The sequence below is a fragment of the Elephantulus edwardii genome, unplaced genomic scaffold (assembly GCF_000299155.1).
Source record: "Elephantulus edwardii isolate Elephantulus edwardi_28Jun2011 unplaced genomic scaffold, EleEdw1.0 scaffold00031, whole genome shotgun sequence".
In the NCBI taxonomy this organism is placed as follows: Eukaryota; Metazoa; Chordata; class Mammalia; order Macroscelidea; family Macroscelididae; genus Elephantulus; species Elephantulus edwardii.
In genome coordinates, this window is record NW_006399781.1 from 686,974 (window position 1) to 700,696 (window position 13,723).

At 40.0% G+C, this 13,723-nt stretch overlaps 1 protein-coding gene across 1 annotated transcript in view; it reads left to right on the forward strand.

Annotated features, from left to right (window-relative positions):
* The window catches only part of USP13 (ubiquitin specific peptidase 13 (isopeptidase T-3)), a 203,905-nt gene that overhangs the window by 74,567 nt on the left and 115,615 nt on the right, over nt 1–13,723 (forward strand). Inside the window, exon 4 of the mRNA XM_006884032.1 lies at nt 12,469–12,590. Within this exon, the coding sequence (XP_006884094.1) occupies nt 12,469–12,590 (122 nt within the window). The remainder of the gene's footprint in view (nt 1–12,468; nt 12,591–13,723) is intronic.

Consider the following 13,723-nt stretch of genomic DNA (forward strand, 5'->3'; position numbering starts at 1 on the left):
TATATTGAACCATCCTTGCATGCCTGTTATGAATCCCACTTGGTCATGATGGATTATTTCTTTAATGTATCGTTGTACAATTTTTTAAATAGCTGATTCTTTTGTTTTACAGCATTTTGGGTAAGGTAAGTTTTAAAATGATTTGCTTTCTTTCCGATAGTGGGAGAACCCATAACCCAACAAATTAAAAAAAATTATTGATATTTTAACGAAAGTTTACAGATTTCCATTCATTTATTATTGTACATTTTTCTCCCTACCCCTGCTCCTACAGTTAACATTTTTTAAAAATATTTTAAAAAAATGTCCAAATTATCGGGCAATTTAAAAACTCTTTGCATAGTATAATTCCGTTTTAGTGTGGTTTGATAGTTATATAGTGATGTGGTTATACTTTGCTGTCTGAAGTCGTCAACCTCCGTTTTCACATAGATGCTCTTGTTGTTATGTGCTGTCCAGTTAACACATTGCTGCAAATGGTGGCTATAGCGGAAAAAAAAATGTGTTTCTAAGCATGGTGTCAATTTAAAAGTGTGCAGCAATGTGTTAATTATGATTCATAGCGACCCTACGCACAACAGCTCTGACACTTGTTTTATCCTGAGCCAGTCTCATTGCCTCTGACAAACCTGCCCTCATTATCCCAGTTACAGTGGCAACCTATCTCATCTGCAGTCTTCCTTTCCTATGCTGTCCCTCCATTCTTCCAAGTATCATGTCCTGCTCCAAGGACTGGTCCCTCATGACAACATATCCAAAGTATATGAGATGAGGTATCCAGATTCTTGCCTTCAAGGAGCAACTTGGTTTCACTCACTCCAGGACAGACCTGTTTGTTCTCTTGGTAGCCCATGGTGTATATTCTCTAGGACCACAACTCAAAGGCATCAGTTCTTCTTCTGTCATTCTTAATTATTGTGAAGCTCTCTGATGTTTTTGTTGTTATGTGCCTTTGAGTTGCTTGTGACCCATAGCGACCGTATGTACAGCACCTCTGAAGCCTGGCCTGTCTCACTGACTCTAACACACTTAACCCTATTTCCCCAGTCACTGTATAAATCCATCTCATCAGGAGTTTTCCTCTCCTGCGCTGTCCAGCCACCCTTCTGAGCATGAAGTCCTTCTCCAAGGACCAATCCTCTTTTGGCCATGTGTCCCAAGTATGTGAGATGGAGCTTCAGAACCCTAGCCTCCCAGGAGAAACTTGGTTTCACCCTCTCCAAGACATTTGTTTTCTTGTGGTCATGGTATGTTCAACACTTTTCTCCAGCACCACAACTTGAAGGCATCGATTATTCTTCTGTCATCCTTAGTCATTGCCAAGCTCTCTGATGAATAGCAAGTAATGGTGAAGACTATAGCTTGGATTAGGTGCACCTTAGTCTTTAGATGGACATTATTGCTTTTCAGTACTCTGGAGAGATCCCCGACAGAAGATTTTCTCAGTTGATTCCCTTTTGATTTCCTGGTGTTAAGAATGTTGATTGTGGAGCCGAGAAAGCTGTAACTGTTAACAGCCTCAATTTCTTTTTCATCTATTGTGGTCCTGCCAATTGGCCCAGTTGTGAGAATCTTTGTCTTCTTGATATTGAGCTTCAAATTTATATTGAAGACTACAGTCTTTGAACTTCTGCAGCAAGCACTTCAGTTCCTCCTCAGCAAGCAAGGTTGTTTCATCTGCATAACGTATGTTGTTGATGAGTCTTCCACCAATCCTGATGCCACATTCTTCCTCATAAAGCCCAGGATCCCGAATGATCTGTTCTTCATATAGATTGAAAAGATATGGAGACAGAATACACTTCTGACTCACTCCCCTCCTGATTTTGAACCATGCAGTGTTTCCTTTCTCTGTTCTGAGGACTGCTTCTAGTGCAGTATAGGTTTCGCAAAAGCACAATCAAGTGTTCTGGGATTCCCATTCTTCTCAGAGTCAGCCACAGTTTGTTGTGAGCCACAGAGTCAAATGCCTTTGCATAGCCAATGAAACACAGATAGACATCCTTCTGGTACTTTCTGCTGTCAGCCAGGATCCATCTGACATTGGCGATAACATCTCTAGTGCCATGACCTCTTCTAAACCCAGTTTGTATTTCTGTTAGTTCTTTGTCAATGTACTTTTCCGGTTGTTTCTGGATAATCTTCAGCAGGATTTTGCTAGCGTGTGATATTAGTGATGGTTGTTGTTGTTAAGTGCTTTCTAGTTGAATATAACTCAGTGACCCTATGAACAAAAGATCTGAACTCAATCCTGCCCTGTGCCATCCTCACGGTTCCTGAAACACAAAAGCCCATTGTACCAGTCACTGTGCCAATCCACTTGTTGGAGAGTCTTCTTTTCCTTCACTGACCCTCCACCCTTCCCAACATGATTTTCTTCTCCAAGGAATAGCGCAGTCTAGTCCAAAGTATGTGAGGCGAAGCCTCATCATTCTTGCCTCCAAAGAGCACTCTGGCTGCACTATCTCCAAGACATACCTATTTGTTCTCTTGGCTGTCCGTGGGGATGTTCAGTGCCCTTCTCCAATACCACAAATCAAAGACATCAATTCTTCTTCTGTTATCCTTATTCATTGTCCAGGTCTCAGATGCATAGCTAGTAATTGGAAAGACTATGGCCTGAATCATACACACCTTAGTCTTCAAACTGACATCAGTACTCCTCGATAATTTGGAAAGGTCTCTAACTGCAGATTTTCCCAGTGCAATGCATCTCCTTATTTCCTGACTGCTCATACCAAAGGTGTTAATCGTTGATTCAAGCAAGATGAAGCTGATGACAGTTTTAGTCTCCTCTCCATCCCTTATAACACTGCCTTTTGGTCTAGTGGTAAGAATCTTTGCTTTCTTGATACTGAGACGCAATCCATACTGAAATATTGTTCTATAACTTCCACACTCTATTGGATTACCTTTTTTTTTTGAATGGGATTATATATTGATCTCTTCCAGTCAGTTGGCCAGGTAGTTGTCCTCCAGAATTCTTTACACAATCTGATGAGCACATCCATGGCACCGTCTGTTTGTTGAAATATGTCAGTTGGTATTCCATTAATTCCTGGGCTTAGCAGCGCCATAATAGTTGGAGAAGAGATTGAGATTGTTAACAATTTCAGCTTGATAAATTCTTAGAAGACTATCAGAGAGCTTTCTGATGAATACCATGTAATTTCAAGGACCATAGCCTGGGTCAGGCACACCTTTGTCTCCAGATTGACACTGTTGCTCTCTAGTACTCTGGAGAGGTCCCTAAAAGGAGATTTTCCTAATGGAATTTACCTTTTGGGTTCCAGACTGCTGGTGCCAAGAGTGTTGATTGTAGAAATGAGCAAGCTGAAATTATTAACAATCTCAATCTCTTCAACTATTATGGTGCTGCCAGTTGGCCCAGTGGTGAGAATCTTTGCTTTCTTGATGTTGAGCTTCAATTCAATCCATATTGAAGACTACAATCTTTGTAGTCAGCTTCTGTTTTCACATATCAATTTTCATATAAAGACCTGGTTTTGGAACTTAACAATGTTGGTCAGTAAGAGTGGTTGTATTGGTGACTTAAATCAATTACTAACAGAGATGTTGGTAAACAGCAAGTCTAGGCTGATCATCTGAGAGTATTGGAGACCGGAGACCATGAGGCTGGCTCAGGATGGGTTCTGATTGGTTGTTCATAGTGTTGCTGTGAATCATACTTGATGCCTAACAACAACAGGCTGATAGTTTTCTGTTCAGCAGGGATCTGATCTCTTCCCATGTTTCTGCTCCACCATCCAACCTGCTTGTGAATTCAAATCTCCTGATGGCTTCATGGCTCAGAATAGCATTTAAAACTCCAGCCATCATCTCTCTTTTTTTAGACAGCAGAAAGGTAGAAAGACAAAACTCTTTATATCCTAACAAAGTTACCTTCTGCTTTATCAGAATTCTCATCAATTCTACTTGAATTTACATCTATCAGGTCAGACAGTGGCGATAGAACCACACCTATTAGTAGGTTGACTGAAAAAGAACGCCTTTTTATTAGCTTCATTGCTGTAAGCTGGGAGTCTGTAACTCAAGAAAAGGGGAAAATGGGTCTTGAGAAGCCATTTTGAGGGATCACTGGAATTATGAAGAGCAAGACCTCAGGGCTCTAGTTCTGTTTCCACCAAAAGAGAGTATTCTCCCCATGTACGGAAAGGGGTGTGCCTCTGTTTCACCTTATGATACTGGTGACTTTGTGCTGTTTTAGATGGCACTTTCCCCCCATTCCCTTGATAACTGTGACTAATTTCTTTGCTATTGGCTCAACAATGACACCGAAACCACCAAATCCTTCAATATTGATTTCATGAGGGACACGGAGGCCATTAGCTGGTGTTGAGTGGCTTTCCTCAGGTCTCTCAATGGCCCACTCACTTACTTGTCTCATTGCTTTTATGTGCATCCAGTGAATCAGCCATTAAGAACCTTTCTTAAAAAGAAAGAAAAAGAATATTCATAAATAATTAAATATTTCTGACCAAAAGGAAAAAAAAAGAACCTTTCTTTTCTTTTCTTTTTTTTTTTTTTGTGTGTGTGAGTGTGCCGTCAAATCAGATCTGACTGGTACAGGAGGAGATTGTCCCTCCTTTTCCCGGCAGAGCATCTGGTGGATTCGAACCATGAGCCACTGGGATTGTAGTTGCAGCTCCTTGCCACCAGGCCACCAGAGCTCCCCTAAAAGAACCTTTCCTGTAGCTTGGTCATAGGCTGGCTTTCCTCCTATTTCACTGGTAGTTATAATTATTGACAATTGAAGAAAAATTTACGTTTTATACATCTTTTTATAGTATTTGAAAAAATTGTACATAATTTAAATTATTAATAATTTAAAAATAATCTGAAATTAAGAATTTGAAAAGTATTTTATCGTGCATAGCATAAAATGTTTAGAATTATAAAGGAAAAAGAGACTATACATTGAAGAGTGAATTTCTCCTTCCTGTCCTGTTTCTCAGATATGTGGTGAAAATAGTCCTGTTTTCCATTTGCACATCCTTCAAGAGAGAGCCTGCACATACACCGTGCTTAAAGATTTGTTCCCTGCTAACACTGGTTCCCAAACTGTGTTCTTAGGCAACCTAGGGTGGTCCCTTGGACTCATAGGGACACTATGGGACATTTTAAATCTTCAGGGGGACACAGTGATGCTTCAGCATTGTATGAACTGTTAGCTTGAGGAGTTCAGCATTGTTGTTATTGTTATGTGCCATTGAGTCACCTGTGACCTATAATGACCCTGTATGTATAGCAGCTCTGAACCCTGCTCTGTCCTGAGCCAGTTTCACTAATTCCGACATACCAACCAACCTCCATTGCCCCAGTTACTGTATCAATCCAGCTCATCTGGGGTCTTCCTCTTCTGCGCTGTCCCTCCACCCTTCTGATTATGATGCCCTTCTCCAAGGACTGGTCTCTCTGGACATGTGCCCAATGATGTGAGATGGAGCTTCAAAATCCTAACTTCTGAGGAGAAACTTGGTTTCACCCTCTCCAAGACAGACCTGTTTGTTTTCTTGTGGTCCATGGTATGTTCAAGACTCTTCTCCAGCACCACAATACAAAGGCATCGATTCTTCTTTTGTCATTCCTAGTCATTGTCCAGCTCTCTGATGCATAGCAAGTAATTGCAAAGACTATGCCCTGGATTAGGTACATTTTAGTCTCTAAACTGACATCCTTGCTTTTCAGCATTCTGGAGAGGTCCATGACAGCAAATTTTCCTAGTGCAATTCATCTTTTGATTTCCTGAGTTTAAGCCCTCCTATTTTCTCTCCAATAACTTCATATATGTGAAGCTGGTTTTGGGGTGGTGGTGATGGTGGTGGTGTGTGTGCATGTCTGTTTTGAGAAAAAGAATGTAACGAACCAGTTTCCTTTGAATGATTATAAACTCATAATGATTTAATATGTGTCAGTGTAGAACTGTGCTTCATAAGATTCTCAGTGGCTGGATTTTGGGAAATAGACTGCCAGACATTTCTTCTGATGAACTTCTGGGTGGGCCCAAATGTTCAGCTTCTCGCTTAGCAGTTGAATGTGTTAACAACTTACACCACTCAGGGACGCAAAAAAAAAAAAAAAAGCAAATGCCTTATCAGAATTAGTGAACAGAATATGAGGGTGGTAGTGCCCAAACTGATTCAAAGAGAAATTGTCCAGTAAGTGCACACATCCCATTAGTAAGGAATTGTAGCTGTTTAAGGATGAAATAAAACATTTCTTTGCAATTGTATTGTTTCTTTAAATGGTTGCTAGGATATTATGATATATATACTAATTATGTATACTAGCTCCCCAATAAGTAGAACTATATGATATTTCTTTTGACTTAAAGGTGCTATGAAAAAATTACTGACTTGTCTTGTGGTTCTGTGAATGGCAAAAGCTTGGAACACTTTTATTAATTTTTAGGTTGTATTTTAGAAAGATGATTACAATAGTTAGCAGGATTGTGAATTTGGGGGATAAAGGGATATAAAATTTATTATTTATGTGATAGGAAAATATATTGCATGTTTTAGTTGTTGTCAAGTTCATTTGGACTCACAGTGACTCTGTGTGCAAAGAACTGTGTTCTACATGATTCAAGGCTGCCTTACTTCTGAATTGCTTCTGGGAATTTGAACCACCAACCTTTTAGTTAATATTCCTAGTGTAGCTGTTTTTAGGAAGCCGGGAATCTGGGATTGTCATCAGGAATACAAATGTGTTGTTGTTATTATTGTTAGGTGCCTTTGAGGTGAGTACAGCTCATAGAAACCCTATGAACAGTAGATCTGAACCTTGCCATATCACTGTATCCCATCCAACCCTTTTTCATCTTCACAAGTAAATGGATCAATTTTTTTTTTTGGTATGGAGACTGGAGCATCAAAATAACTTCCTGTTGTTATATGCTGTTGCGTTGTCTGCAACTCATTATGACCTTATGTACAATAGCTCTGAATCCTGCCCTGTCATGAGCCAATCTCATCATCTCTGACACATCTATTTTCATTACTCCAGTCACTGAGTCAATCCATTTCATCCAGGATCTTCCTCTCCTGCACTGTTCCTCCACCCTTCCAAATATGATGTCCCTCTCCAAGGACTGATCTCTCCTTGCAACATGCCCAGAATATGTGAGACAGAGCTTCAAAATCCTTGTACTCAAGGAATAGCTTAGTTTCACTCTCTTCAGGACAGACCTGTTTGTTTTCTTGGCAATCCAAGAAAAGTATGTTCAACACTCTTCACCAGCACCATAACTTAAAGGCATTGATGATTCTTCTTTCATCCTTAGTCACTGTCCAGCTCTCTGATGAATAGCATGAATAGCTCTCTGATGAATCCATAGATTATATCAGGTGTATCTTACTCTCCAGACTGACATAATTGCTCTTTAGTACTCTAGCGAGGTCCACTTAGATCCTCCTCAATTTCAGCAAGCAAGGGTGTGTCATCTGCATAATTCAGGTTGTTGATGAATCTTCCTTCAATTCTCATAAAATCCAACCTCCCGAATGACTTATTTCACATATAGATTGAAAAGATAGGGAAATAGGATGCATCCTTAACACACTCTTTTCCTTATCTTGAACCATGCAGTATTTCCTTACTCTGTTCTGATTATTTCCTCCTGATCTAAGTACAGATTTCACATGAATAACATCAAGTGTTCCAGAATTCCCATTCTTCTCAAGGTTTGCCACAATTTACTGTAATCCACACAGTTAAATGCCTTTGTATTGCAAATGAAACACAGACAGAAATTCCTCTGATACTCTCTACTTTCAGCTAAGATTCATCTCATGTTGACTATAATGTCCCTACTGCTGTGACCTCTTCTAAACCTAGTCACAATAAAAAGTTAAGGAAAAAGAAAAAAGGTAAATAGATGACAACATTTCACAGTGCAGGAACAACCAAGCAGTAACCTCCAACAAAGAAGTAGTCCAAGAGAACTCTGAGGTGGAACCAGAGGACTGGCTTTATTTAGGAGTCCATTTCTCTGCCATGCTGATTCATAGCTTAGACAAGGTACTTTGTTGGACATGTGAGTGTGGTATGGTACTGGTCCTTCTCTCAGTAATCTGGAAGGGTCACTGATGTAGAGGTATGGTAGGCATTTTTGTCTTTTTTGGTTAATTTTTCAAAGTAGCTCCTGTAGATGTTGTTAGCTAATAGCCACAAGAGAGAGTCATGCCTGGTAGGAAGAAGTTGGGGGTCCCAGTTGTACCAGTTCATAAGGTATAGCTTCTCATTAGGTTCCTCCACTAGACAGATTCATTGTCATTGCTGTTTAGTGCCACCATCTAGTGGACCGTGACTCATCATGGCCCCATGGACATCAGCTCTGAGCCGTGCCTCATCCTGCTCCATCCTCGTGATCGTGTAGTGCTCACATTGTGGTCGCCAGCCTCACCACCTCTGACACACTGGAACTCATCAGACAGTCACCATGTCCGTTCATCTTGTGGAGGGTCTTCCTCCGTATCCTGACCCTCCACCTTTCCCAGCATGATGTCTTTTCCCAAAGACTGGCCCCTCCTGACGGTCTGCAAGATCAAGATGTTTTTAGGGTGATGAAACTCAAAGAAGATTAAACTGGAAATTTCTGATTTTATTTAGAGTTGTGGGGTTATGTATATACAGGAGAAATCTTATTTGTCCCAGGAAATCAGAGTGTAGGCTACCTCCACTGACCTTCTCCTGTAGATTAAGATATTTGGAAAAGATTATAGTTCTTTTTATCTTGCTTAATTATAAAAAGAAAATAAAGTTGGTGTACTATGTTGTAGTTTTATTGTTTTGGCATTTTTTTCTCAAATATGTTTTTCTTTTCCATAAACAAAGAGCCAAAACAAGTTTTTTTTGTGATTTCTGCTTTGTTGTCCAAAGCACATTGGTGGTATTACCATCCAAATGTATATCCTCATTCTGCAGACAGCGACTGAACAGACAAATGTGTCCCAGGATGAGGGATAATGAAGATGAATAAGACCCATCTCTTGTGTTCACTGCTTATAGTCTAGAACCATCAGAAGTTTATGCTGTTGTTGTTATGTGCCATTGAGTCACTTGTGACTCATAGTGAACTGTGTACAATAGCACAATAGCACTCTGTCCTGTGCCAACCTTATTGTCTGTGACACACCTACCTTCGTTACCCCAGCCACGGAATCAGTCAGTCTCATCGAGGGTCTTCCTCTCTTGCGCTGTCCTTCCACCCATCTAAACCAGATGTCTCTTGCCAAGAACTAGTCCCTCCTCTCAACATGTCTAAAGTATGTCAGACGAACATAACATAAACATAAACGGGACAAACTTGTTTGTTATCTTAACAGTCCACGATATATTCAATACTCTTCTCCAGTACCACAGCTCAAAGGCATCAATTATCTTTCTACCATCCTTAGTCATTGTCCAGCTTTCTGATAAAACAAGTAATTGCGAAGACTATGGCCTGGATCAGGGGCACCTTAGTCTCCAGACAGATACCATTGCTCTTCAGTACGCTGGAGAGTTCCCTGACAGCAGACTGCCAATGCATCCTCTTTTTATTCAGTTCCTGTAGAGAGGTTTCACCCATAATATCATGAGGTCAAACCTATTTACAGATTAGCTTTGGAACTTGGACAGGCAAAGCGAAGAGGAGGCATCTCTTTTATTCTTTTGACATTGTTGTTTTCATGAATGTAGAGGAGGTGATGAAGATTATGATTGTGGCTCCTGTTTCTGAAACCCTGTCATCTGTCAGACCCTATACTGTACTTTAATCGCTTCAGCAGTCAGGGGAAATAGATAATATTGCCTATGAATTACTCATGAGTAAAATGAACTTGGGAAACTTTCCCAGGATTATATAACTAATAAATGCCAGAGTAGGATTTTTTCTAACACTCTTTTGGGAGGTCTAGTGGCAAAGTGGTGCTGGAGAAGTCTTGAACATTCTGTGGACTGCCATGAAAACAAACAGGTCTGTCTTGGAGAGGGTGAAACTAAGTTTCTCCTTAGAGGCTAGGATTTGGAAGCTCTGTCTCACTTACTTTGCCCACGTAGCCAGGAAGGTCCAATCCTTATAGAAGGACATCTTGCTTGAAGGAGTGGAGGGACAGCACAGGAGAGGAAGACCTCAGATGAGATGGCTTGACACAGTAACTGGGGTCAAGGAGGTAGGTGTATTGAAGTCAGTGAGACTGACTCAGGATAGGGCAGAATTCAGAGCTGTTGTACATGGGGTCACTATGAGTTGCAGGTAACTCAATTGCACATAACAACAACAACAACACAACAGTGGCCAAGTGCATAGGCAATTGTGCTGGTAGCCCAAAGACAATTAGCATCCATTGGCCTCTCCTTGGGAGAAAGATGAGAAATCTTTTCTTATTAGCCTTGGAAAACCATTAGCAGGTCAACAATAAATCAATTCTGACTCTATAGCAAGGAGACTTTTATTAACACTCTTTGGAGTGTTTGGTAAGATTTGAATTACCAAAAGGTACATTTTCCATGGAAAAGAGTCACTTAGAAATTATCTTATATGAGCCATATCTGAACCTACAAACAAAAGATTTATACTCACAAACAAAAGATTTATACTCAGGCATTTTAAAAAGTATATATATAATATTACATCTATAATAAGGAAAAAAATTTAAAAACAGAGGAACATTCATTCATCCATCCAGATAAACATTTGTTTTTGTATTTGTTCAGTTTCATTCTAATTCTTATCTGTGAATATAACATCTAAAAAGTTGTTTAATAAGATACACTTTACATTTTGATATTACACATTTTCCACATTTCTCGATAGCCAAAAAAATTAAAAAAAAAACCATTTGAGTGATATTCCATCAGATTGGTACATCATTCTTACTGAATAATGGCATCTTCAAATTTCTTTAACATGTATAATATAGTTTATTTTAATTATTTCCTTTAAATAAAGGCCTTTAGTCACTTAAACTGTAACTCATAATTTTACATACTCATTGAAACTTCTTTGAGGTTGCTTTTTGTCAAAGTAATCTCATTGCTATTTATTTAATGGCATTTGGTTCCATATTTTGGCACTTCGAGTCTTAAAAAAATTATTTTTCAGACTCCTATTAAAATATTCAAATGACTTTATAGCTATATCTCCCTTTTTTCTTCAAGCTGCCCTTTGACTTCATAAGAGCAGATGTGTACCCAAAAAGAGACTAGGATTTTTGTTGGAGGGATACTCAGGCAGCAACACAATGTAGATCCTTTGGTTTTTAGGCAACGTCTCTGTCTAGTAAATTCACATCCTTCTATTTACAGAATCATATTTGTGTGTCTGTGTACCTGTTTGTATCTGCATGTGAGTGGTGGAATATAGATCTGTAGTTCATGGTCACCATAGTTCTAAATGTGTAAATACACAAACACAATCCATGATGCTGGCATCTGTGTGGACATGAGGCTGAAATGCCTGTGTAAATATTGTGACAAGATGTTTCCTAGAGCCTTTGCCTAACCTTTACCAGAGATTAGCCACACGAAGAGACTTGACCTGATAATGGGCTAGAGGAGCTCATCTTTCTTACTGAGAATTCTCCACAGCACAAGGACAACATGACTACTTACAGGATTTCCCTTCTGGCTCACTGTGTAGTACCTCAGCAACTTAGAGATGAGAGGGGGGGAGAGAGAGAGAGTAAGGGGAAGAGACAGAAATGGTGATAAAAAGGACAGAGAGAGAGAGAGACAGAGAGGAAAGGAAGGAAAGAAGAAGGGAAGGAGAGTTAAAGGGAGAGAGAGAGAGCACATGAGCACAAGAGAGAGTCAGCGAGAGAGAACATAAATGTATAGGAGACTGGAGAGCATTATGCTAAGTGAACTAACTCAGTCTCATAAGGACAAATGCTGCATAAGACCATTATTGTAAAAATAGAGCATGACTATTATTGGCTACAATTTCTTATGCAACTGCACATATATTGTATGGTATAAATATTATTTTCTTCATGTTACAAATGAGCAAACTAGAGATTAGTGAGTTTAGGACTAGCCGAAAGTAACATTTTGTACTCAGGATGGAACCTTTTTTACATTTTACACTGGTGTGAAAAAATATTCCAAGAATTCTTGTAAAATCAAAAGTCAGGTAACAGACAAATCGCAGTGTAGTCCTCAAAACGTTTTTAAAAGTAGGATGTATAGCATGCATGCTTATTTTATTTGTAGGTCTTTATTGTTTATGTAGTTTCTTCCTTACGTTTTTCACTAGAATAAGTTTTTAAACTCAGATAGGCTGATGGAAAGACCTTTGGCTTTTGGTTTGGGTCAGTTGAACTGTTTGTTACACAGAGGAGAGAATTCACATCAGTGTCACCCCAGGATACTCCAACCTTGTGGTTTTGTTTTGCTCTTGTGAGTGCTCTCTTAGCATGGAATGTCACTTTCCTTACCTCTTATTCTTTGTTTTTGTCTTCTCAGATCTAGATACTGATGATGATTTAAATAGCGACGATTATGAATATGAAGACGAAGCCAAACTTGTTATATTCCCCGACCACTATGAAATAGCACTACCAAATATTGAGGAGTTACCGGCCCTGGTCAGTGAGTGTGCACGGCTGCTAGCTAGATGCGCGTGGCTGTCTGTGTCAGGTGTGTGCTCTGCCCGGGACCAGGAGGGGCCCTGAGTGAGAAGAGGACCATGATGAGAACCAACATGGGCAGGCTGGTCCTGTTCCGGGAAGAAGGCCCCACAGCGGGGCATTGCATTATCTTTGGACCTTACATACCCGTTGCTGCCCGTTACCTCCAGCCCTGGGCTCTATTGCTCATGCTGATGTCCTCCAGGTTGGCTGGGCTTCTTGCTATCTGTGGTCCACAGTCTGTTGCTTAGATTTTCAAACTGAGTTTGTGGGGCTGATGTGGAGGGGCTGACTTTGGATCAGGAGAACCGTGGTATTTTACTTTCTCCTTTGTGTTGACCTTTTGTGTAAGATTTTGTTTGGGAAAAGTAGCAGAGTGCCACGTTTAAAACAACAGCAAAAATGAGATTAGAAAAACCATCAAATATTTATGAATCCCTGGTCTGCAGCAACTCTGTTGTAACATGAGTTCACTTTCAGATTTCTTCTTCATGAGGACTGTCTAAAGAGCAGAAAATGGGACTTGGGGGCACAGGGCCAAGAGTGTCTCTCTGAAAGGGCATGATGGAGTGAGAATAGCACAGTCTTTCATAGCTCCAGAGTAGAAATCAGATAAAGAGCCCATAGCACAGCCCCACGGTGACTCTAGATCTATACCAACTGCAAGAGGTTCGTTTATTCGTTGTTGACTCACAGTTATGGGACCAAGAATGGGTTTATTAGGGAAGAGTTGGAGAGTGGAGGAGGCAAAGCGTATCGTCCAATGCAAATAGAGGTTTTAGCGTACTAGTCCCAAGGCATAATTCCTCAATTAATATAGGCTCCAGTTTCAGTTCAGCAACACAATTTCAAGAAGCCTCTGGTTTCTTGAATCATCTAGCAAGGTTTGCCTCAGAGCAGTTATAAGTCACCTTTTCAGTGCAGTATACACAATTTATCCAGTTTTTCTCAGTCTTACCCCCACCCTAATATCAGTCCCATTTTACAGCAGTGGCACCATGCAATATTTGTCCACTGAAACAGATGAGGGACTGAATAATTTAAAAGCGATGTATGATAGGGTATTATGGTTATCACAAGAGTCCAGAATT